General features: G+C 37.5%; 1 protein-coding gene across 3 annotated transcripts in view; it reads right to left on the bottom strand.

The window, feature by feature from the left end:
- Window positions 1-25,159, bottom strand: part of TBC1D31 (TBC1 domain family member 31) — a 64,924-nt gene that overhangs the window by 25,424 nt on the left and 14,341 nt on the right. For all 3 annotated transcript variants that reach the window (XM_046642386.1, XM_046642385.1, XM_046642387.1), the window contains 7 exons: window positions 20,895-21,046; window positions 17,761-17,920; window positions 15,531-15,731; window positions 11,337-11,513; window positions 6,491-6,570; window positions 6,265-6,411; window positions 4,685-4,818 (listed from right to left, as the gene is read on the bottom strand). In XM_046642386.1, coding sequence (XP_046498342.1) covers window positions 4,685-4,818; window positions 6,265-6,411; window positions 6,491-6,570; window positions 11,337-11,513; window positions 15,531-15,731; window positions 17,761-17,920; window positions 20,895-21,046 — 1,051 coding nt within the window. The remainder of the gene's footprint in view (window positions 1-4,684; window positions 4,819-6,264; window positions 6,412-6,490; window positions 6,571-11,336; window positions 11,514-15,530; window positions 15,732-17,760; window positions 17,921-20,894; window positions 21,047-25,159) is intronic.

Consider the following 25,159-nt stretch of genomic DNA (forward strand, 5'->3'; position numbering starts at 1 on the left):
AAACATAACTCCTTAAATTCCAGAACAAGAGATTTAAAAATTCCATCATGTTAACAAAGTACTTTAGGCTTATAGAAATTGGCCAGTTTCTTCAGAGCAGTCAATGAGAAAGTGTCAATAAAACAAACAAAACTTCCCAAAGCATTCCTGATCCTGGCTATAGGGCACTCTGGTTTCTACTGCCTCGCGTTACATACTTTTGGATTTCTCTTGGTTAACAAAATGATCCTTCTAAAAAAGGCTCCTAGGTAAGTCTTCACTAAATGTGATCAATGTTAAATATCCATCTCCTAAAATCTACTAAAATCCATACCTAAAGTTAGAAAAGTTTAGGAAAAATATTCAAAATTACATTTTACATATAGATAGCAATATATGAGAACAAATGGGTATATAGCATATCCCTATCCATTAAATGTTATAATGAGGATAAAAACAGTCCCCGTTACTAGGAAAAGATTAATTATTCTATAGCCACGGTAACAAGTAACCATCAGAATTGGTTTTAAATCTAATTGATCAATGATGACTTGTTCGGTAAACTTGATATTGAAAACCAACCAATCAGTGACAGCAGCATCCTCTGAAAGTCAGCCAGTGGAAAGCAGAATCCGCGCCAGTGAAGAGGCTTCGAAGGCTGACTTTAACTCAGTAACCAGCACGACCCCCCAGGTCTTCTCAAAAACCCTAGTAAGATCATCAGTTTGTTTTGCACAATGAGCCTATGTCTAACCACCACAGCTCTCCTCAGTTATCAAATTTAGATATTTTATTTTAAATATTGAGTTGTGGTTTCATCTTCTGACAACCAGATCGCCTTTCTCAAACTAAGAAAAGAAGGCTTTGATCAGCAGAGTACTGGATTACATATGGCTTGTAATTATAGGGCTTTCTAATTCTAGAAGTCCATTATCTCATTTATTAGTATTTAAATTTGAGTTAATAATTAAGTCATAAACTCTTGCAAAGACTAAGCTTTAAAAGAAATATTTCAACTTCTTTAACTGCTGCTCTTAAATAAATTAACTTTAAAAGGAAAATCCAGCTCAGCAACATGTACTAAGCAAGTAGCTACTGTGTCTCAGACACTCCTGGTTCTGGGAATTTTACACCACACATACAAAAAGCTCCGATTCTTATACTTAATCTTCATCAACAGAATATCATTGTCAATTAGGAAGGAGGGAAACCCTGCTTTCTACAGTGACCATTTGCCATCTCTTCCTTTACTCTGCTTGGTGCCACCACAACAGAAGTGAACAGAGGCCCTAGCAACAAAGCTGAGTGAGAGCAGAACGAAGAGCAAGGATAATTGTGTGGAAATCCTTTACTGAACATGAAGAATTTCCTCTTGGTCATAAAAGAGACTAAAGAGCACTTAAAAATGACTTTTATAAACATGTTCCAAATTATACATACAAGTGACTGTATTCCTTCAAACTATCTTCTAGGTCCCAGCTAGACTGTAAACCTGAAAGCCAGGACAATGGCTTATCCCCGGCAGTGCTAACATTTAGTTGAAGTTCCGTGAAGGTTTATTGAATAAAACTACAGTAGCCCCCCCTTATGCGTGGGGGATACGTTCAAAGACCCCCAGTGGATTCTTGAAACTGAGGATAGTACCAAACACCATACACATGAAGGTACTGTTTCTTCCTAGACATACCTACCTATGATAAAGTTTAACTTATAAATTAGGCACAGTAAGAGATTAACAACAACAATAATAAAAGAGAACAATTATAAGTGTACCATAATAAAAGTTTCATGAATGTGGTCTCTATCAAAATATCTTATTGCACTGTTCTCACCCTTCTTCTTGAGATGTGAGAAGTTACAAAGCCTACGTGATGAGATGAATTGAGGTGAATGACACGGACATTGTGACGTAGTGTGAGGCTACTACTGACCTTCTGACAATAAGTCAGAAAGAGGATCATGGAGCCATGACAATGTTGATGGCTGGATGTCAAAAGCTGATGAAGTAGATGGTTAAGGATTCAAAAAAGGGATGATTCATGTCCCGGGTGGGACAGAGCCGGATGGCGTGAGATTTCATCATACTACTCAAAATGGCGTGCAATTTAAAACTTATGAATTATTTATTTCTGGAAATTTCCATTTAATATTTTTGGACTGCAGTTGACTGATGGTGATGATGCAGAAAGCAAAATTGTGCATAAGGATGGACTACTGTAGTTTGAAACTCTTGAAGAAAATCCATAGCTACACATTATGGATCTTCTGGTTTTAGATTTCAGGAGTAGAAGAGAAAAATCAATTTCCTTAGCATATAATCGTACTTTAGCTATGTAACAAGATTTTACTTGAAATAAAAAAAAATAGTTTTGCATGTCTACCTAAATCAGATGTTTCTTTTCTTTCTTACGGTAAAATGTGCCATGTTAACCATTTTTAAGTGTCCAATTCAGCAGCATTAATTATATTCACAATGTTGTGCAACCATCACTATTTCCAAAATCCTTTCCCAAACAGAAACTCTGTACCTATTTAGCACTAACTTCCCATTCCCACTGCATCCAGCCCCTGGTAACTTCTAATCTACTTTCTGTGTGTATGAATTTGCCTATTTGAGATATTTCATATAATTTGCCCTTTTGTGTCTAGCTTATTTTACTAAGCATAACGTCTTCAAGGTTCATTCATGTTGTAGCATGCATCAGAATTGCATTCCTTTTTATGGCTGAATAATATTCCATTGCATGTACAGTTCATCCATTCACCTGTTAATGGACATGGGTTGTTTCCACCTTTGGGCTATTAGGAGTAATGCTGCTCTGAACACTCACATACAAGTATCTGTTTGAGTCTCTGTTTCCACGACTGCAATGACTGGAATATACGATAATTCTATGTTTAACATTTTGAGGAACTCCAAACTGTTTTCCACAGTGACCGCACCATTTTATATTTCCACCAGCAATGTACGAAGGTTCCAATTCTTCCACACCCTTGCCAACACTTATTTTGTTTTTTTTTAAATTATAGCCATCCTAGTAGTATGTATAAAGTGGTATCTCAGTGTGGTTTTGATTTGCATCTCCCTAATGACTAATGATCCTGAGTACTTTTCATGTGCACTTTAACCATTTGTTTATTTTCTATGGAGAAATGTCTATTCAAGTCCTTTGCCCATTTTAAAATTGGACTGTTTATCTTTTTGTTACTGAGTTGTTTCTTTTCCTTTTAAAACTCTCAGTGTTACTGGCAGGGTAAAGTAGTACAACCCTTTTGGGGAATCAATTAAAATATTCATATTTTATGACCTAATAATACTAATCCTACAAATCCATCCAAAAGAAATTATAAATATTTGTATGTAAAGATAGTTGTAACACTGTTTCTTTTAATAGGGAAAAATTAGAAACAATCTAAATGTCCAACAATAGCATATTAAACTAGTACATGCACATTATGGACTATTACAGTCAATAAAATGTTTATCAAAGTTTATTAAAATAAGATAATGTATATAACAGTCAATAAAAGTAGTATGATTATAGAAATAAAAAGCTACTTAAAAAGTGTGGAAAAATTAGGAAAAACCCACTAAAAGTCTAGGAGTTGATGAATAGATAAATGATACCTATGAGATGAAATAGTATATTATGCAGGCAATAAATTATGTTTTTTAGGAATATTTAATGATTTGGGAGAAATGCTCTTGTAAGAAATTCATCAATATATTATCAAAAATTATCTCTAGGGAAGAGGAACATTGGTGAATTTTCTTTTCTTCAGTGTATTTTCCTACATTTTCTCCAATGAACAGGAAAAATTTATCAAAGCAAATACAAAGCAACAAAATGAACAAAAAATGTAAAGAGAAATATACTGAAACATTCTCAATATGTATGCTGGGACCTTTTATTTCTACTTTTCAGAATTTTACTATAATTAAGTGCTTATGTTCTCTGTACAAGAAAACACTTTAATTTAAAATACATATAAAATTGGTTATTTTTGTTAAACCAATCTATAATTTGGATCCAGTTTATTAACTGTTTAACAGACCTGACTTTATGAATATGAAAAAATGACTCACTTTTCAGTGTAGATGATGAAGATGACCAGCAGTAAACACAGTGGGTGGGAGTACAGGCTATAGAGTCTGACTGTCTGGGTTCAAATCCTTGTTCTGCCACTAACCTAACCTTGGAAACTTAAGCTCTTTGTGCCTCAGTTTCTTCATCTATAAAAAGGAGATAATCATGACACCTATCTCATAGGATTGTTGTAAGGATTAAATGAGTTAATAAAGGCAAAACAACGAGAATGGTAGCTAGTACACAGAAAGTTCTCAATAAATGTTAGCTACGGATGATGAGAATGAGAGCAGGCAGCACTTGCCACTGCAGGCACTGTGTGTGAAATGCTTTACATACATACTACGATCCTATGGATAAGAACTCACTTTTGGTAAGTGAAGCATCTGCTTCCTTCTTACTAACTAAATCTAGCCTATAATAGTATCTGCTGGAATGCAACTATACAAATTTTCTCATAAATAAAAAGGTTTATGTATAAATGTCGGAATTGTCTACTTTAGGCTCTATATCCGATTGTTTCACACTAGCATTACTAAACATTGCAAAGGTGCAAGTATATTAGGAAAACGTATAAGAATCCACGCGATTTCATTATTTAATACTTATTTACTTACTTATGAGAGTAGCAATAACTTCAAAACAGAGGAGTTGGTTGTTCTGGAATAATTTTACAAATGGAAATGCCAAGAGTGGAAGATATGGTGTGTCGCTAAAGATGGCAGACCAGTGAGCTAATGCAGATAGGGTTCTGTGAATAAAATGACAAAATAAAGACCAGAAAATGGTTTATGATTAAAATTTATTTGAATAAATAATACATTCATATGATAAAAATTTGATACAGAAGGTGTAACGGGTGACCATTCTCTCTCCCATCCCCATCATCTAGCTCCCCTCCCAGAACCAGTGTTAAAAGTTGCTTATAAAAGACCCAAAGCTATGTTTAACGTCACTGTAGGTATATCATTCTTCACGTGGGAATACAGAGTTAGATGAATTCCTAGAAGTGGAATTGCCGACTCAACGGATACGCGCAGTAGTAATTCCAAGAGCCAGTGTCAAATTATTCTCTGCAAAAATACCATCTATTTACGTTCCCATTAGCAATGTGAAGGGATGTCCATTTTCTCACTCTTGCCAACATATTATCAACCTTCTTTCTAAACCTTTAATCTAGGTAAGAAATGGTATTTCAACACAGTTTCAAAAAAATATACATTTTTCGATGTAGTTTTAGTTGGCATTTCTTTTATTATAAGGGAGATTAAGTATCTTTTCATGTTTAAGAAGCACTTCCACTGCCATGAACTATATATTCAATCCTTTTCCCATTTTTCTTATTGGTTGGTCTTTTTCATGCTTACAAACACAAGCACTTCATATACTAAAGAAATCAGCCTTTTATCTGTCAAATGTTTTGCACGCATTTTCTTGGTTTTACGTATGTCTTTGCTTTGGGAAACTTTCTACCTGTCAAGACCTTTATTCACAGCAATCTCTTCTGGATATGTCATGCTTAGAAAAGCCTGCCTTACTTTGGGATTACAATTCTCTCACATTTATTTGTAATACTTTTAAGATTTTTTCTTTCTTTTTAACTTTTTGTTTTGAAATAATTTTAGGCTTACAAAACGTTGTAAAAATAGTAGAGTTCCTATATACCGTACACTCAGATTACTCTAATGTTAACATCTTGCATAAATACAGCACAATCATCAATACTAAGAAACTAACATTGGTACAATGCTAGTAACTAAATTACACACTTCATTCAGATTTTACCATTTTTCCCACTAGTGTCATTTTCCTGTGTGTCATTTTTTCATTTCACTAATCTAGGACGCAACACTGCATTTGTGGCATCACCATAGTTTCCTCCAGTGTGAGAGTTCCCTAGTCTCCTATCTTTTATGACGTTGACATTTTTGAGGAACACCAGTTATTTTATAGATTGTTCTTTAATTTGAGTTTGTCTATTTTCTCATGATTAGAGTGAAGTTATAAATTTTTGGCAAGAATACTGCAAAAGTCATGTGCAGGATCCTGAAACGTTTTATTACTGGTGATTTTAAATGCGATGACTTAGTTAAGTTGGTGTCTGCTGAGTTACTCTACTAGAGAATTACTATTTTCCCATTTGTAATTAATAAATATTTTACGGGAGGTACACATTGCTGCAATATACTGAACGTACCTCTGTAATACTCTGAGTAGTTTCCTACTTTTGATGGGGTAGTTCTTCTGGAGGTTGAGAAAGGCCGCATGAATACCCTTATCTATTAGGTTACTAAATGCAGTATGATTTTCAGGCAGTTGTAGCAGATAGCGCCAAATGAACATTCTGAAATTAAAAAACATTTTTAACCAAGAAAAGTTTTGGGGGGTAAGACTGATTTAACATGAGAGAATTTAAGTTTTACCTATATTTTGTTGGATATTCACCATAGCCTTTTAATAAGATTTGTAAACGCTTTTTGCTTAATCCCTCTGACAACTCATTCTATAAAGAAAAAAAACAGTATCAATAAGTGACATAATTTTAAAACTGAAAAGGTACCCTAGTTGACAGTGGCTTTCCTATTTTAGAACACAACACACAGTAAAAAATATTTTTACATCATGGGACTCTCTCTACATACACACACACACACACACACACACACAATCTCTCTCCTGAGTGTGCATATTACACAGCTGATAAAGTTGATGACATATTATTTTCCCTAGAACAGGGTTTGACAAACGTTTTCTGTAAAGGGTCAGATAGTACATATTTTGGGCTTTGTGGGTTAAGAGGCAAAATCAAGGATATTATGTAGATACTTATATTACCACTTAAAATGTAACCATTTAAAAAAAAAAAGTAGGGGAACAGCACTTTTTCCCCTGTTTTGCTTTTTTTTTGGTCTACGTTCATTTTAGTGGAAAAATATTTTATAGATTTTAGGATTACAAAGCCATTTTCATAGATTATCTCAGTTGATCCTAACAACTATATGAAAAAGATGGAATGTTGTCTTCCTTTCTTTGAGAAAATGGGAAGGAAGGTCAGAGAAATTCAGTGACTTGCTCAAAGTCACAAACCTGCTAAGTCTTGGCTCAAGACTCAAAGCTAGATTTTCTGACTTAGTTCAATGCTCTTTTTACCATAAGAAACAGGTAATCCAATGCAAGAGAGGGGTGAAGGAATAGCCCAAGATGATGGTGAAAGATCCATGGTTGAGAGCCATGTGCCAGATATCGAGGGCAACCCGTCCACACTGAAGCACTATGATCCACGACAGAGACAGGCTCATCACTACCATCACCTCCCAGACATCTGCTGCCACTGACGCCTTTTTTTTTTTTTAAAAGATTGGCACCTGAGCTAACAACTGTTGCCAATCTATTTTTTTTCCTTTCTGTTTTTTCTCCCTAAATCCCTGCAGTACATAGTTGTATATTTTAGTTGTGGGTCCTTCTAGTTGTGGCATGTGGGACGCTGCCTCAACGTGGCCTGATGAGTGGTGCCATGTCTGTGCCCAGGATCCGAACCAGTGAAACACTGGGCCGCTACAGGGGAGCGTGCAAACTTAACTACTTGGCCACGGGGCCGGCCCCCCTCCCTTTTTTTTTTTGAGAAAGATTAGCCCTGAACTAACATCTGCTGCCAATCCTCCTCTTTTTTGCTGAGGAAGACTGGCCCTGAGCTAAGACCCGTGCCCATCTTCCTCTATTTTATATGTGGGACGCCTGTCACAGTATGGCTTGCCAAGCAGTGTCATGTCTGTACCCAGGATCCGAACCGGTGAAGCCTGGGCCGCCGAAGCAGAACGTGCGAACTTAACTGCTGTGCCACCAGGCTGGGCCCTGAAGCCTCTTTTTAAATAAAGATAGAATGCCCAGGTTGAGTTCGGCCCCAGTTTTATCTGTGTTTGTCTTGACCATAAGCTGATGAAACTCCTACTTCCCTTTCTATCTTGATGCCAAGATTAGTTGTGGACACGCATTTCGCCCCATAGAAGGGTTCTACTTTGACCTACTCTGCAGAGCTGGTTACAGGATTCTTAGCAGCAGCCCATCCCTGATATATTTCTGTAGGACAGTCTGATTTGATCCACACTAGGGCACTGCCAAATGCCTGTCATGGGAATCCTCTTATTTCCCAGAAGGCAATGACCATGCTCACTATTTTCCAAGAAAAGGTTCCTATAAACTCTCAGGAAAGCTGAAGCCAGACCATGTTTCAGAGACCCCATTCAGCTGATCTTCTCATTAAAGCATTCAGCTAATACGGGCAATACTGCCCAATCTTTACACAGCTAGGTTTGTGCCTGAAATTTAGTTTTTAAAAGCTGAACAATATTTAGGGTTACATGTAGAGGTGATAAAACTATAAAGAAAATCAAGGATGTAATTAATACAGTGAAGATAACGGTTACATCTACGGGATGGGGAGAGAAGTGAGACTGGGGACAAGCACATAGTGTGTGACCTGGAGCGTCGAAGCCCCTACTTCTTAATGTGACGATGGGTATGCCCAGAAACGAGTTGCAGACAGGTTGGAGACTGCCCCCCTCAGAAAGGCTTGCTTGCGAGGTTGGGCCTTGTCTGCTGTCTGGAAACCCTGATTTCAGGAGGGTCCTCACCATGCCAGGACAACGCATGGCTTGCTGTGCCTATACGGTTTGTACACTGGGGTTTGCGTTGAATCCCTGCTTTCCTCGTGGAGTCCGCAATTTTGAAATGCACTAAACAGAGGGGTCCTATATAACCAGCCTCAAACCCTGGGCACCGAGTCTCTAACAAATTTCCCTGGTACACAACACTTTACACATTGTGTTTTTTTCTGCAAGTTTCACAATTTTAAATGCTTAAAGAAAAACTATTAAAAGTTATTAAAATTAATGTGAAAAATACCAAGTGCTGGTGAGAATATGGAGCAACTGGAATTCTCAAACACCCCTTCGTGGGAATATAAATTGCTTCAATCGACCACTTGGGAAAACTGTTTAACAGTATCTATTCAAGCTGAACACGTGCACAGCCTATGAAGCCAGAAATTCCTCCACGGTTTATACCTAACAGAAATGTATCCTAATGTTCACAACAGAGATGCACTAGAACGTTCCCAGCAGCACTATTTCTAACAGCAAAAATATTGGAAAACTACCCAAATGCCTACCAACTGCAGAATGGATAATGCTGGCTTATGCACACGATGGAATTCTATACTGCAGCTATGAGTGCGTGATTTACAACTCCACGCATCTCTCAAAAATATATTGAACGAAAGAAGCCAGACACAAAAGACTACAAACTGAATGATCCAATTTATGTAAGTACAAAAAAGGCAGAACTCCTCTACAGTGTTACAAGTCAGGACAGCAGTTTTCCTTGGGTGAGGGGGAGAGCGTCTGGAAGGGGGCACGAGGGGAGCTCCCGGGGGGCTGCTAACAGGTGTGTGAAAATTCACTGAGCCGTCCATTTATGTGTACTCTTCTGTGTGTGAGACTGACTGACTGAATGTCAGTAAGAAGTTTAAGAAGTCCCTGAAAATGTTAGCGACCTCTCTGTTAATATTCATATTTTCTTTCAATTCTAAAGTAATATACGCTCTTTGCATAAAATTATGAAAAAGCAAAAAATATATATAAAGAAGAAAATAAAACTGACTGAAATCCTTTCCCTCAAAGATAATTCTACTAGTATCTTGGTCTTTCTTATGGAGTTTTAAAAATAATATATGGTACTCATCTCCTTTTTATTTTTATTTCTTTTAAAGATTTTATTTTTCCTTTTTCTCCCAAAGCCCCCCACTACGTAGTTGTGTAGTTTTAGTTGTGGGTCCTTCTAGTTGTGGCATGTGGGACGCCGCCTCAGCGTGGCTTGATGAGCAGTCCCATGTTGCTGCCCAGGATTCGAACTGGCGAAACCCTGGGCCGCTGAAGCAGAGCGCATGAACTTAACCACTCGGCTATGGGGCCAGCCTCCTCCTTTTTAAATCAAATTGAGATCCAAGAATATAGTTCTTGTAGCTTGCTTTTTGTATTTAACATACTATAATTATTCCCCTTTCTTCTCAAATATTCTTAGATTTCTAGTGTAGAGCTCTACGATAATTTATGATTAGTGACCTACTATTAGACATTTTGGTTGTTTCTAAGCTTTTCTTGAATAAATCACACACACGCACACACACACACACGTTACCAGATCATCTCAAACAAGGCCAAAAGGCAAATTGGTACATTCTTTTTGAGAACAGCTTGGCTGCTACTATCAAAATTTTTATGCACACACTCTGACTTAAAAATTCTACTTCTACAGATACATTTGCACAAATGTTCAGAGATCATTGCACAAGGATATCCACTGCATCACAGATGTATTAACAGAAGACTGACAATACAATGTAAATGCCAGTCAGCAGAGTACCAGTTAGATAAACTAAGGTATATCCAGAAATACAATACTTTGCAAATATTTTTAAAAATGTTGTAGCACTATACGCACTAACATAAAAAGAAGCAAGTTAGAGAACAGTGCTATAGAATGATTCCATCTATGTAAAAGAAATAAAAGTAAAAAGGTAACATATGCAGACATGTTTGTTTACATATGCACAGAAAACTTCTGAAAGGATATCTGTAACTCCTGGCAATGGCTACCTCTGGAGAGCGCGATGAAGAGTGGGCTGGAGAACAGGGAGGAAGCAAAGTATGCTTTCATCTTTTCCCCTTATAACCAGCATCATCTAACAGATAACACAAGCCACAAACGTAATTTTAAATTTTCCAGGAACCACATTAAACAAGTAAGAAGCAGCAGGTAAAATTAAGTTTAATAATGTATTTTATTTAACTCAATATAATAAAAATGTTAGCATTTCAACACATAATCAACATAAAATTGCTAAATAAGAAGATAGTTAACATCCTTCTGTTCATAGTAAGTTTTCAATGACTGATGTGTTCAACATGTACAGCACATCTCAGTGCAGACTGGCCACGTGGCGAGCGGGCAGCGTCCTGGACAATGCAATTCTATACTGTCTGATTTTTTAAAAAACCATTAAGTATGTATTAATTTTATATTAAAAAGTTTAAAAAGCATATTAAAATTTCAGTTACAACTTTCTTCTCTTCACAGAACTTTCCTTTAATTCCTAAGAGAGGGAAGAGTTATGACAGCCTAGAAATCACGAGACTGGCCTATAGCAGAGTCACGACAAAAAAAGTTGAATTATAAAAAAAAAAAAAAAGTTGAATTATAACACATTCTTACCTCTTTATTTTCACAATGACCAGCCCGGTCTTGTTTTAATATTCTCGTCTGTATTTTGTTTTCCCTTGATTTTGATGGCCGCTGGACCCTTCTCGATGTTACTTTTACCTTAAGATCACCAGCATTCAGTTTACTCTTAGGCAAATCTTCAATCACTTTCACTAAAGGAGGAGGCGGCTAAAAGGAAAAAAAAAATCCAGTGGCTATCTTTGGAAAATAGACCTGCCACATATGATTCACAATATTCGTTTTAATCAATTCAACAATGTGCCTTAATATATAGGTAATTATTCTTCAGGCAAGAAGTGTAAATAAAATATCCAAGAGTGCTGTTGACTAACAAAGTGAATTTCTACCAAATTCCTTTGAAGAACATAATAAAGATAGATGACTAACAACAACAAATAGAATTTAATTATTCTTTGAAAGCTGCCCTTAAATCTTAGAGTACCGGTCCATTTTTTGTACTTGCAAGATACAGTGAGCAGTATGGTGACAACCCGAAGCAGAGAAGGCGCAGGGAGACGTGCAGCCCTCTGGAACGCTGGCTGAAGCACCTTGATATTCTTCAGGCTCAAGCGAAATTGCTGAGGGAAACTGCCAAACGCCTTTGCTCCGGAAGCACGGACACTGCCTCTCTATCCTTGGTTACGTTTTTTCATCTGCATAGAGATAGCTGCTGGTCCCTTCCTGCTTCAAAGGCAGTTCAGACAGCACGACTTAGATCCCAAACCCTCATTTTTACGGGGTGTTCCAAGCAGGAAAATAAACCCCGACAACTTCAATTTAGTTAAGGTAAAGTGGTTCACTGAAACATTTTATCCACAAATAATACTCCGAAATCAAAAGATCTTCCTGGTTCAAAGGAAATGAGCAGATAAGGCATTTCAGGCCTTCTGAGTTCTGACTATGATTCAACTACAATGACTTTCACGGGGGATTTAAATGTTTGAGACCATTATTGCTGAATGTTCCCTTAGTAATTAGCCCAGACCCAAATCAAAGACAAGGTGGATTTGCGATTTAACAAAAAATGTTTTTGAAGCCAAAGTGCCAATTCCTTTCAGATGAGGACAAGAATATACGGAACACTCTATATGTCCAAACGAACACTGTAGATTTCAGAAAAACATGTTACACACATTACCTTGAAGTCAACTGTCATGAAATCCAGAACAGTATTCTTCCAAGACGACGTATAATGAAAATGAATCACCACTCTTGGGCAGAGCTCTTTGAAGCAGAAACCAAACTTTTTTGACCTCCTCCCCTCTTACCCCCAAAAGAAAGAAAGAAAACAAAGCAAACATCTTGACTTTTTTTAATAACACAGACTACTAAAAGACTGCTTTGAGGTTTCAAAGATTTTTCTCATGCTGTCTTCAGAGGTTCAAGACTTCTGCTTTTGAAACCTGCAGCCAACTATAAGACCAAAAAAGGTATTCCCTAATGTCAACTGCAGTATATACAAATCCATAACACTGTAAAATGTGCAGAGTAGGTAACATGATATTTTTGATTTAAAATTATTATGAAAAATATTTAGTTTTAACTTTATAAGGTTTTCCAAAGAGTGTTTTTCTAGGATACATTATTTATTCTCATCTAGAAAGATTACAAGGATAATGTAAGATAGAATAACAATAGCTCTGACCATAAAAAAAGTACGATGACTACTCATTCTATGATTTTTCAATTCTTTATCTATGAAATGTAATTAATAGTGTAATTAATAACTGACTTCTGAACACTGCCCATCTTTAATGTCCTCGAACTACCTTCTAACCTCAATCCATTCTAAATCTTTATTAAAATGTCTATTCTAGTGCCACATTTTTTCCTGCATGAACCCCAGACTCTTCCATGAAATACAATCTCCCAAAAGTTAGAGCCTGAGATATGACCTAAATTGCCATACCTTAGTAATGCTAAAACTTCAACACCTTTAGCACAATACCAGAAATTCTCCAACAGCAAGAAAACAGGACTGAAGGAATGGGATGTAGGTAAGTTCAGTTTTGTAGTGACTATGGACCTGGGCATTTGTGTAGGCCCAGAATAGCCACAGAGACATTGGCGGTGCTAGTAATGAGTCCAAAAAAACCAGATTATCCTCTTTCTGTTATAAGGTAGCTTTTCTGGTCAATATGATCTCAATTTGCCTAACAAACAGCAGAGAGGAGGTCAATGACTCTCTCTTACCTTCATTTTTCTCAGATCTCTCCCTGTTTCTACTAATAACACTCACCTAGCTCTTGTAAAATTCAGCTAGGCCAAACACTCCCCCAGTAAGAGCAAATAATAATATATTATTAAAATTTCTAAGGTTTACAAATAGAGTATAATTCCATATATTTAAAGAAAATGCGTGCACACACACACACGCACACAGAGTAGATTCTCATTATTCGCGGTAGTTATGTTCTATTCAGTCCCTGCAAATACTGAGTTAGTGAATACTGAATCATCGCTCAGAGGGGAAACAGAGTTAAGTCCTTGTGAGCCTGCCTAGTCACAACACGTTTGTCAACCAATCAATACATAACCTTGTTTTGTGTATGCGTTTATTTAAAGACACTTATTTAATACATATTGTTGACTCATTACCATTGAACTCAGGCCAAGAGCACTGTAACTCATGCTAGAATGAAGTTTATCTATCACAGGGGTCTTGTGCTTAGGGACACCAGACAGCACTTCAGCACTACGCTTGAGGGCAATTTTAAAGAGCAAAATCACCTACAAAAAGCACAAAAATGTGAAAAACACAGCACTAAACAGACCACAAAAAGGATGCTGTTTACAGTCTGAGATGAAATCAGAAGGTGGAGTGTTGCCTTGTTTGACCTCAGCTGGGAACCTGCATGTTGGGCAATTCAAAATGTGTTGCTGCTCTGCACAGGCCAGTGTCTGTGAACACGTGGTGAACACTGATTTTACAGGCACAGATACATTTCACGAGCAGGTGAGTCGACACACACAAATCCGTGAATGATGAGGAATCACTGTATACGTTTACACACAGAAAGATGGGGCACGTAGGCATTTCAAGGTCACTGGAGGATGCTGAGACTGTGATTCTTATTTATCTACTCGCTTATTGGTACCTTTTCATTTTTCTCTGCAATAGGACATTTACTACTTGTCTAATTAAAAAAAAAGACAAAAAGGAGCAGGTAGAATGGCAAAAAAGCTTGTCATACTAAGAACAGACCATCTGGGCCCGCTAATGACTGGCTGCGTGATTAGGGTGGGCGTGAGCTTCTTCCTCTGCAGAGCGAAGTCCCCGACTTAGTGCTACCTTGATACAGTTCCAGACCTGGAGAGGCCGCCCACAGACAATGAGACGTGGAAAGAAGCTGGGGAAATTTTATAGAACCATAAAAGAAGAGAAGGAAGTATATTTAGATGAAATGAATAATGCAGATAACAGATGCAGAAATGACAAGGGCATTACAGGGAACAATGGAGGAAGCTACCAGTATGGAGAACTAAGTTAGACAGGTAGAGCAGACAAGATAGAGAGGACCTTGAGAGCCGGGCAGAAGAGGCCGGACTTAATGAAACAGGCAAAAGGAAGCCACTAAAGTAGCACTATTTCAGAAATGATGAAGCAAGTGTTATTTTAGAGAAATGCTACATGAAAGATGGTTGATGGGCAGGGGCAAGCACTGAGGGCTCTGAGTGTTGGTATACTTGTTGAAATTACCGTTACTCAAGAGCAGTTAATGAGGACCAATACAAGATGGCTAATACGGAGATGGAGAACAGGCAGCACATACGTAGATATTCCAAACTGAGGCAATTACATAACCTAGTATTGACTAGATTTAGGAAATAAAGGAGTAGGAAGAGTCATAGTACTCCAAGGTTTCTAGCCTACAAGATGGGAAGAAAGAGAGACAGATATGAAGAGGCTGGAACTGAACGCCCTTTTTGGGAAGCATGAGGGCACCCTGAATGGGACAGGGCCACCAAATAGATGCTTTAGGGAGGCAGCAATTTAGGAACGGACGATAGGTGAGAAATCAAGTCTAGATGTGTGGCTTTGGGAACAGGAGCAAAAAAAAAAATTCCAGAAAAATGGATAGGGTCCAAGGAAGTCAGAAAAACACAGCGTAAAGATTTTATTTTCGATGATATACTTAAATCTTAAAAAAACAAAAAATTGACGTTTTTGACTTGGTCACATACCTTATTTATCTCTTGTGTTAAAGCCTGAACTGAATATATGTTCAGACTTCCATTCTCCATGATGGACGCAATGTACCGTCCGTGGGGGCTGACCACCGCCGAGCTAATTCCCTCATCAAGGCTGCCGATTTCAAAGAGAAGCTTGCAAGTCTGTATATTGATGAATCTCATGATACCATCTTGACTTAGCACTCCAAGAACCTAAGAACAGAGAGAAACAACATATGAGTTCCTAAAAACACATTTAAAAGTCAAATGTCTGAAAGTGTGTATTTATATGTTTATCAATTTTTCTTTTTTGAGGGGAGGACAGAGGAGATGACATTCGCAGAGAGTCATTACATATTTTCAAATCCCTAATGATGGCTCATGTAGTTTGCCCTGCTCAGGTCCAGGTAAGCTTGGCTCTACCCAGACCCAGCAAGGAGCCCATCCTGGTGGACTATGGAAAGGTCACCTGACAATCTTTCCTTCCCATGGGGAGGCCACGTCTCCACTAGTCCCTACGGAGGGAATACAGATGATAAGACAGGGCTTAACTCTGACCTCCACACTGCTACCAGAAGCGAGGAGTGTGGAGGGTTCGTGTTCCGTACCGTCCCCACAGCTCAGTCAGAGCTAGCAGCCACCCTGCTGCCCCATACAAACCTGTGACTCTCAGTGAGGCTCCCCACCGTCTACCTGCTTCCAGCTGTGTAACTAACATTTGGGGAGTGGAGAGAAAGGTCTGTGAGTTGCAAGGATAGTGAAGGGGTAAGAGGCAAGCTATTCTTTTAAGGGGGAAATAAAAAGCATGTTCTTCTGTTGGTCAGGCTGTAGGACATCCCATCATTCACAGTTGACGCAGCCTCTCTGGAGGGCTACTTGGCACTAACTATCAAAACTGCAGATGCACATGACCCTGGTACCACTATTGCAACTGTGGAGTTTTATCCTGCAGACAGGATGCGTGAAATGAAGTGAGCAAAAAGTTTTTCAGTGCAGCATTATTTGTAATAGGAAAGGACTAAAAACAAGTTAAGTGCCCAATAATAAAGGATTGATTTAAAAACTATGGAATACTATGCAGCTGTAGAAAAAGAATGAAGTGCTGTACCGATACAGAACAATCTTCAAGGTAAATTAAGTGAAGAAAAGCAAGGTGAAAAGAGGGAAAAACATTAAGACTAACAACAGTGGCTATGGAGAGCGCATAACTGGGCTAACGGGAGAGAGGAGTAAGACATTCGCTGTACGCCTTCATGTGGTTTATGTTTTCAGCCATGTGAATGAATTACCTACTCAAAAAACTTAAGTCAAAAGAGATATGGTAAATATACACAATTATATATAAACACATATACATAAAACATATATATTACATGTAAATAAAATTTATTGAAGTGTAAGATCCAAGATAGCTAATTGAAAATAAAAAAGTTAAGGTTTGACTGTACTCAACTATTAAAAAGAAAGAAGATGTGTGTGTAGGGGAAGCAACTTGCAAACTAAGGCAGGACAGAAAGAAAACATGTTTCATGGGACTGCGGCACCAGTTACGGTACATAAAACACAGCACAACAAAATGGAAAAATTTTAGTTCCAGCCCCACCTTCAATCTTTAAAGTTCACAAAGAGTGTTGACAAGTCACTTAAGGTTTCTAAGCTTCAGTATCACGATCTGTATAACAGTGAGAATACCTTCCCTGCCTATGTTCAAAGAATTCTTTAAGGATCACATAAAAAGTAACATGCTAATGTGCCCTGTAAACCATAAAGTATGACATAATTAAATTAAACCATAAACTGAAATCAAGTATATTGATTTTAGAAAAAGGGTACATTGTCAGTAACATACAGAACCTAAGATTTAAAATTTTTTTTCAGGGGCCTGGCCTGGTAGTATAGTGGTTAAGTTTGCAATGTCTGCTTTGGTGTACTGGGGTTCACAGGTTTGGATCCTGGGCTGTGACCTACACAGTGGTCAGCAAGCCATGCTGTGGCAGAATCCCACAGACAAAAAATAGAGGAAGACTGGCACAGATGTTAGCTCAGGGCCAATTTTCCTCACCAAAAAAATTTTTTTTTTTCAATTTTTTTTTCAATTTTAGACTCTTCACAAAAACAACACATTAGTAATTTTAAATCCTTGTAACAATCAGGGTACAAGTTAAGTACGAGCTAATATAGTTTAAAAATTGTTCAGATTTTTCTCAAACAGTACAATGTCACTAACACTTATGTTACTAACCTGATTAGAACCAGCATCGAAACTATCAGGAAGAAACTCTAGATGGCGAATGGCTCGAACTTTAGTAGGCATCTGGATAATTCTAAATAGCTGCTTAGCTTCTAAGCACCATAAATGAAGATGATTTGATTTGCCTCCAGCAGCCAGGATTCGACCATCTCTGTACAACAAAAAGGTAAGAAAGTAAGACTAGATGAATTGTTTACAGCAGCACTGTCGAATATGATCTGATATGATGATGGAAATGCTCTGTATCTATGCATCCAATATGGTCACTACTAGCCTAGCCACATTATTGAGATTGATTATTGAGAACTTGAAATGCGGCTAGTGTTTCTGAGGTCATTCTTAATTTTTCTTTGTTTTTGGTGAGAAAGATTAGCCCTGAGCTAACATCTGTGCCAATCTTCCTCTATCATGTATATGTGGGATGCTGCCTCAGCATAGCTTGATGAGCAGTGTGTAGGTGTGTCACTGGGATCTGAACTGGTGAACCCCACGCCACCGAAGTGGAGCATGTGAACTTAACAACACCGCCAGGCTGGCCCCGGAAATTCTTAATTTCATTTCATTTTTACTAATTTAAATAGTCCCATATGCCCAGTGGCCACCATATAGAAAAACTCAGGTTTACTGCATGTATTTTTTTTAACCTCTGGTGCTAAAACCCCAACTTAACAAACATTTGTTTGCTGACTGGATTGTGGGTTTCTAAGTAATGCTTATATTTTATAGCACGATCTCACAAAGTCACTTATCACTACCCAACTTTCCACATTTCACATATGACTATACTGAATTGGTACAGCACTGCTATATGAAAAACCAGAGAGCCCAAACATTCTTTCTGCTCAAAGAAAGCTACTTTATGTTTATAAAGAACAAACAGAACAAGCTGGATTGATTTGCAAGGTTGTTGCTCATTCATTCACCAAGAACTTGTCAGGTGTCTACTATAAACCAGGTACCAGTTCAGGCGCCAGGAACACAGTGGTGAAGAAGACAAGTAAGGTTCCTGCTCTTATGGGACTTTCAGTCTAGAAGAAGGCAAACCAACCAAAAAATGAACTTGATTTATAAGGGGATGATAAATTCTGTAAAGAACTATAAAATGAGGCGATGTTACAGAGCTGGGAAAGGAGGAAGACCAGCTCCCTGAATGCAAATGGGCCAGTCACGGGATGATTTGGAGGGAGAATGCCATGCTGGGCAGCATTCCAGACTGGAACAGCTTAGTATGAAGGAAGAGTGAGAGGCCACACTCAAGTGTGGCTGGAACAGCGATGGGGGAAGGAAATCAGATGAGGAAAGAGAGGGAGGCCCAGGCCAGATGACAAGAGGCCTCAGGGGATGCGGTGCGGAGTTCGCATTTTGTTCTAAGTACGGTGGAAAGCCTTCCAAGGGGGTTCAACAGGGCAGTGACATGATCTGACTTAGTGACTTAAAAAGACCACTCTACCTGCTATGTAGAGACTGACTTTAGGAGATGAGACTGAAAACAAGGAGACCAAAGAGGGAGGCTATCATAACAGTGTGAAAGAGAGTAGGGTAACAGCTGAGGGAACGGACAGAAAGGTAGGCCCATTCAAAGCACAGTCTGGGAGAGCTGATGGGATTCACTAATGACTTAGAAGAAGAGGGTGGGAGAAAGGGAGGAAATAACACCTATTTCCTAGCTCCTTCCACTGAAAAGGCCTGGAAATAATGACCAACCCAGTCACAATGAGAACCCCTAGCATCCAGATTCACTTCCCACTAAAATGAACCCAGGCTCTTTAGAGAAATGGCTGATTCCAGGTTTGGGACTGGAAACACACAAATAAGCCTGGAACATCCTGTCAGACCAGAAAGAACAAAAGCTATCACAGACCAATGGGGTTGTATCAGAAGGGCTCAATGCCAACTGAAGAGGATCCCACTGCTCAAAGACGAAAGAACTGGAGCATCGCTAACAGTGACCACTTTAATCGACCAAAGCATGTCCACTAGATTAAACCCAGGAATTTACCAGGATTAAAGACAAAAGACTTCACTGGCCACCTTCGGAAGATGCCAATAAACCAACTGATTATTTTGAAAATTTTTCTTTTAAAAAAAGAGGGGGAAATCAAGCATTTATCCTGTCTTTCCTTTACAAACTAAACATCAAAGTAATGAAAGAAATGCAAGGATGTTTGGAAGGAACATCCTTTGATGAAAGGAAGTTTTTTTCTATAGGAGTTTCTACTCGGTAAGGAAAGAAGGAATGAGAGAATTAGAGTAGCACCATTTTACTAACCTCTAATTCAAAACCAAATCTAGGTAATCATCATCAATGGCCGCTAATATCACATGAGAAAGAGCACTATCTTTCTCCTGATCAAAGTACACAAACCACCCATGTTTTCTTGCCCCAAAATCAAACCTGAATCAGATCAAGCTTCCAATTCATAGGAAATATATGCAGAACTAGTTTACAATATGAAATGCAGATGACAGAAGATCATATTAAACAACATCTCAGGGATGCAAAGAGCAAAATCCAGAATATGGAAAACTCTAGGACAAATGACCAGCTGTTTAACAAATAAACTGCAAGGAAAAAATTAAAAGAGGGCTATATCAACCAAGAGAATGTGTGAATCTTATTTTATTCCTGATTTAAACAAACTAACCATAAAAAACAATTAGATAAATCAGGGAAATTTGAATAATGATTAGCTATATGACAATATTAAGAAATTACTAATTTTTAAAAAGTGTGATAATAGCACTATGGTTGTGTTTCAAAAAGGGCCCTTATCCTTTAGAAATGCACATCGAGATATTTACAGATGAAACGATATGCTTTGTCTTTGCTTTAAGACAATGCAGTAGAGAAGTAGTACACAGAGTTATAGATAAAAAGGAGTGGCTGCTAGTTGATGATTATTATAGCTAATGAGAATACTGTACTCAGGGGTTCATGAACTTTTATATTTTTATGTTTATTTTAAATTTCCCATGATAAAATTAAAAAAAAAGTTCTATAGACCATATCTAAATTTGAAGGAAACTTTTCCTCAGATGACAATGAGATGTAGAATGAAAATTTGTAAAATTTCACTGGAAGTTATATTTCTTAAAAATTCTCAGTATCTTAAAACGCACATCACCTGGTCACAGCAAACACTTTGTATAATATACTGGAGCTTTCTGGTGGAGCTGGCAATTGATATTTGCAAAAAAGAGTATCACATTCCCAGGCGAAGATGGAATTATCTTTAAAACAGCTGAGGATGGTATTACTCAACGGTAGAAAGAAAACCTAAAGAGGGAGAAAAAAAGTTATTGGATCATTTAGCCCTCGTTAAATTTAAAATTACACAAGTAGTCAATTTTTCTTTTTTAAAATTATTTTTTCTTAAACTGGAGAAAAATATATTTACACTATAAGACAGAGGGTAATACTGATATTTCACGTATTACTATAAACTAAAAGAAAAGGTATTCACCTTTAAATCAAAAGTAGGTGACTATAATGACTAAAATTCATGAAATACTAAGTAACAATTTATAAATATTTAACCTTATAAAAGGTTCAAATGAAAGTAATGAGATACCCTTTTATGTGTACCAAATTTATTTTTGTTTTTTTTTAAAGATTGGCCTTGAGCTAACATCTGCTGCCAGTCTTTTTTTTCTTCTTCTCCCCAAAGCCCCCCAGTACACAGCTGTACATTCTACTCGTAGGTCCTTCTAGTTCTGCTATGTGGGCCGGGTGCTAGGTCCATGAGCAGGATCTGAACCGGCGAAACACTGAGCTGCTGAAGTGGAGCATGCAAACTTAACCACTTGGCCGTGGGGCTGGCCCCCAAATTTATTTTGTTTTTAAGTGCACACACATGCATAAACTATACATAAAGTAACATGTGAATTATATTTATAAACTATATACTAATATAAACACTGCATTCAATACTAACTACTGATAAATGTTAAAAATACAAAATGCGTGGGCCAGCCTTGTGGGTAGTGGTTAAGTTTGCATGCTCTGCTTTGGTGGCCTGGGGTTTGTGGATTCAGATCCAGGGTGCAGACCTACACATTGCTCATGAAGCCACGCCGTGGTGGTCTCCTACATACAAAATAGAGGAAGACTGGTACAGATGTTAGCTCAGGGTCAATCTTCCTCACCAAAAAAAATAAAAATAAATAAAACCACACAAAAAAAATTACAAAATGCTGGTGAAAGTACAGGAAAAGGCATTTTCATACATTGCTGCTGATAGCAAAAACTGGTTAAAGATGTTGTACAACATATCGCAACTGCCTTAAAAATATATGTCTCTTCTGAATTAGTCAATCTACTTATAAGACTTAATCCTTTGGAAACAATCCAGCAAAGTGCTTTAAGATAAATGTATACAAATGCTTGTTAAGCATTATTTATAAAAGTAAAAAGTTGAAAACAAATACATGGTCATATTTTCTTAGAGGTTCAATTATTTAATGGACGAATGAGATAATTGATAGCAAGTTCAAAATATAATTCTTCTAATTTCTATTTTTCTATTACATAAGCACTAAACAATGCTTGGTTTTGATAATATAAAATTTTAATTAAAACTGACCAATATTTTCTCGTATTAAGAGTTCAAATGGCCTCAAATATATATTTTGTGTGTCACCTGTGTAAAACACACAAAGGGAGGAAGGGAAAAAAGGAAAAGAAAGAAGGAAAGAAAATGGAAGAAAGCAATGCCCTGAGGACAAAATACTCCTGCCCATCTTCTCAAAACAAATCCCCTCAAATAGCTTGAGACGTTTCACATGATTCGATTGTTAGTTACATCTTTAGCTATTTATTCTTTGATTCCCATCTAGAATGACCTTCTTACTTGCATTATATCTTATTATAACATCTTATATTTGAACATATTTCATCATTGTTTCTACTGGTGTGTCTTTGCAAGCCTTATTATTATTTTTTAAAATATACGATTGCTTCTATGCTGAAAAGAGAGGAGCAGACTCACTGAGGAGGCAGAGACCTTTAAGAATTTCTGGCCTCTCCTTCTGACCCCTGATGTCACACAGCTTCACAACTTTACTAGTGTCAGGAAGAGGCCTGTCTTCTCTTGGAATGCTACATTCTTTGGGGATGAGTGGTCAGCGCCGTTGTTTTTAGCACTGTATTGGAATATCTCCTGAGTATTAGCATCTGGATAAAACCGTCATCACAGTACTGAAAAAGAGCAGGCCAGAACTCACTCTGTTCAGGGGAAAATCAGGAGCAACACCCATCTACCACGGTTTTGCTCACTGTTGCAAAAATAATGGGTCAACAAGGCACCTATATGAATGCTGCTGCAGCCTTGCATCTAATTTGTGTTACTGTCACCCAGCCTATTATATACATACAGTTAGGAAATGATTCTAAAAGTTATTATTACTATAAAAGTTTCAGGGGGCTGTAAGCCATAATTTTCATAACAATAGTTGCAGGCTATTATCATAAACTGTTTTTCTCATACACATATAATAGTATCTCTTTTTTCAATAACAAATAGTGCTAAAAAAAAACCCCATACATACACATATACATAATGCACAATGGAACATATTGGTTAATGAAAACAATCTACTCAGGGTTAAGACTCAATAAAAATGCTCACTCAACTACGTAAGGTGTTGCTGTCCTTGCCTGACCCAGTTCCTCACTTTTGTCCTTGGCTCACTTTGTCAAAGACAATCTCGGTACATCTTTTGCCAACAGATTCATTACGTAGGAAGACTTCTAACATACAGGTCTCATAGAAAGAATGTGCAACGAATAACCTACAATCTATAAAGAAAACATTAAAACATGGTTTCAAAACCAATGTCAAAAAAAAGTGACAAAGTTTTCATTATAGTCTGCAATATTTTTCTAGAAAAGTAATAAAGTTTGTTCCTACTGAGAGAAGCAAAAGCTTAAAAGTTAATGAGCATCAAGTGCTATTTTAGGGGCAAGGCTGTGATAGATTATGGCTTACATGATTATTCATTACCAGATCTGTGATTTTAATTGCCAGATTTAATGATTATAAAATTGTTCCTAATGAATCATGTCATTATTTAGATAGTGTCATCTCTTGACAAACATAAAAAGCTTCGAGAAAACTTCAAAAGTACTAACAAAATGGACTTTTTGGAGGGCTGGGTACAAGGATGGGGCTGCAGATCTCCTTATAAAATATGCAAATCCTAGCTTTCCAATTCATTTTAGACAAGGACATGAGCTGTTTTCACAGAAAGAGTTCAGGACAGTAGTTAAGAGCAAGTTAAGGTCAAATGTACAACTGAGCACAAATCTAGTGCATGCCCAGTGTATAGAGAGACGGAACTAAGTTCAGTAACACACTCCATTAAATGTTTTCTGATATCCATCACAAAACCTTTTCCAATACACACTAAGCCACAGTAATGAGAAATCCCAGGATTTACTCCAAAATTCCTAAAGAAAAAGCTAAATATTCTACCTCCAAGCATCAACAAAAAATTTAAAATTTATGACTTCGAAGACGTGTGACTTGTTTACCTGAGAGGCAGTGTGGTGCAATGGGATGACTGTGGAGCAAGACTGGCTTGGATTCAAATTACAACTCTCTTTAAATTTTTTAAATTTTCTTAAAGATTGGCACCTGAGCTAACGTCTGTTGCCAATCTTCTCTTATTTCTTCTTCTTCTCTCTAAAGCCCCCCAGTACATAGTTGTATATTTTAGTTGTCAGTGGCTTTGGCTGTGCTGTGTGGGATGCCATCTCAGCATGGCCTGATGAGTGGTGCCATGTCCGCGCCAGGATTGGAACCGGTGAAACCCTGGGCCACTGTACTGGCGCACGCAAGCTTAACCACTCGACCACAGGCCAGCCCCAAATGGCAACTCTTTTATAAGCTATGTGACACCGGGCAGGTTACTTAATGTTTCTGAACTTCGGTTTCCCCGTTTGTAAAACGAGGATTATTAGTATCTACGTTTTAGGATTATTTAAGCTTAAAAATAGCTACAGAATGTTAGGTACATAGTAAGCATTCAAAAATTGGTATCTATTACTATTAGTGTTAAATTACTGCTATTGCTAGGTACAAAAAACAGTGGCAAGAGGTTGGAGTGGTAGGTTCTTTAAAAACATTTCGAAATCAAAGGTCCATAGTTCTTTATCTGAAATTCTTCGGATCAGATGTGCTCCAGAATTCAGCAATATTTCTGATTTGAGAAAGGTAATACAATGCATACTCTGTAATATTATGTGGAACTCTCAGGTGACCTGCAGCGTCCATACTCAAACATATTAATATTTCAGCTTCATGAAACGCACTTCAGGTCTTACTGCCAAATGAATTCAGGTCAGATCAGATTTTACCACCAAGTCAGTTAAAAATTTATGGATGTTTGA

The sequence above is a fragment of the Equus quagga genome, chromosome 16, assembly GCF_021613505.1.
Source record: "Equus quagga isolate Etosha38 chromosome 16, UCLA_HA_Equagga_1.0, whole genome shotgun sequence".
NCBI lineage: Eukaryota > Metazoa > Chordata > Mammalia > Perissodactyla > Equidae > Equus > Equus quagga.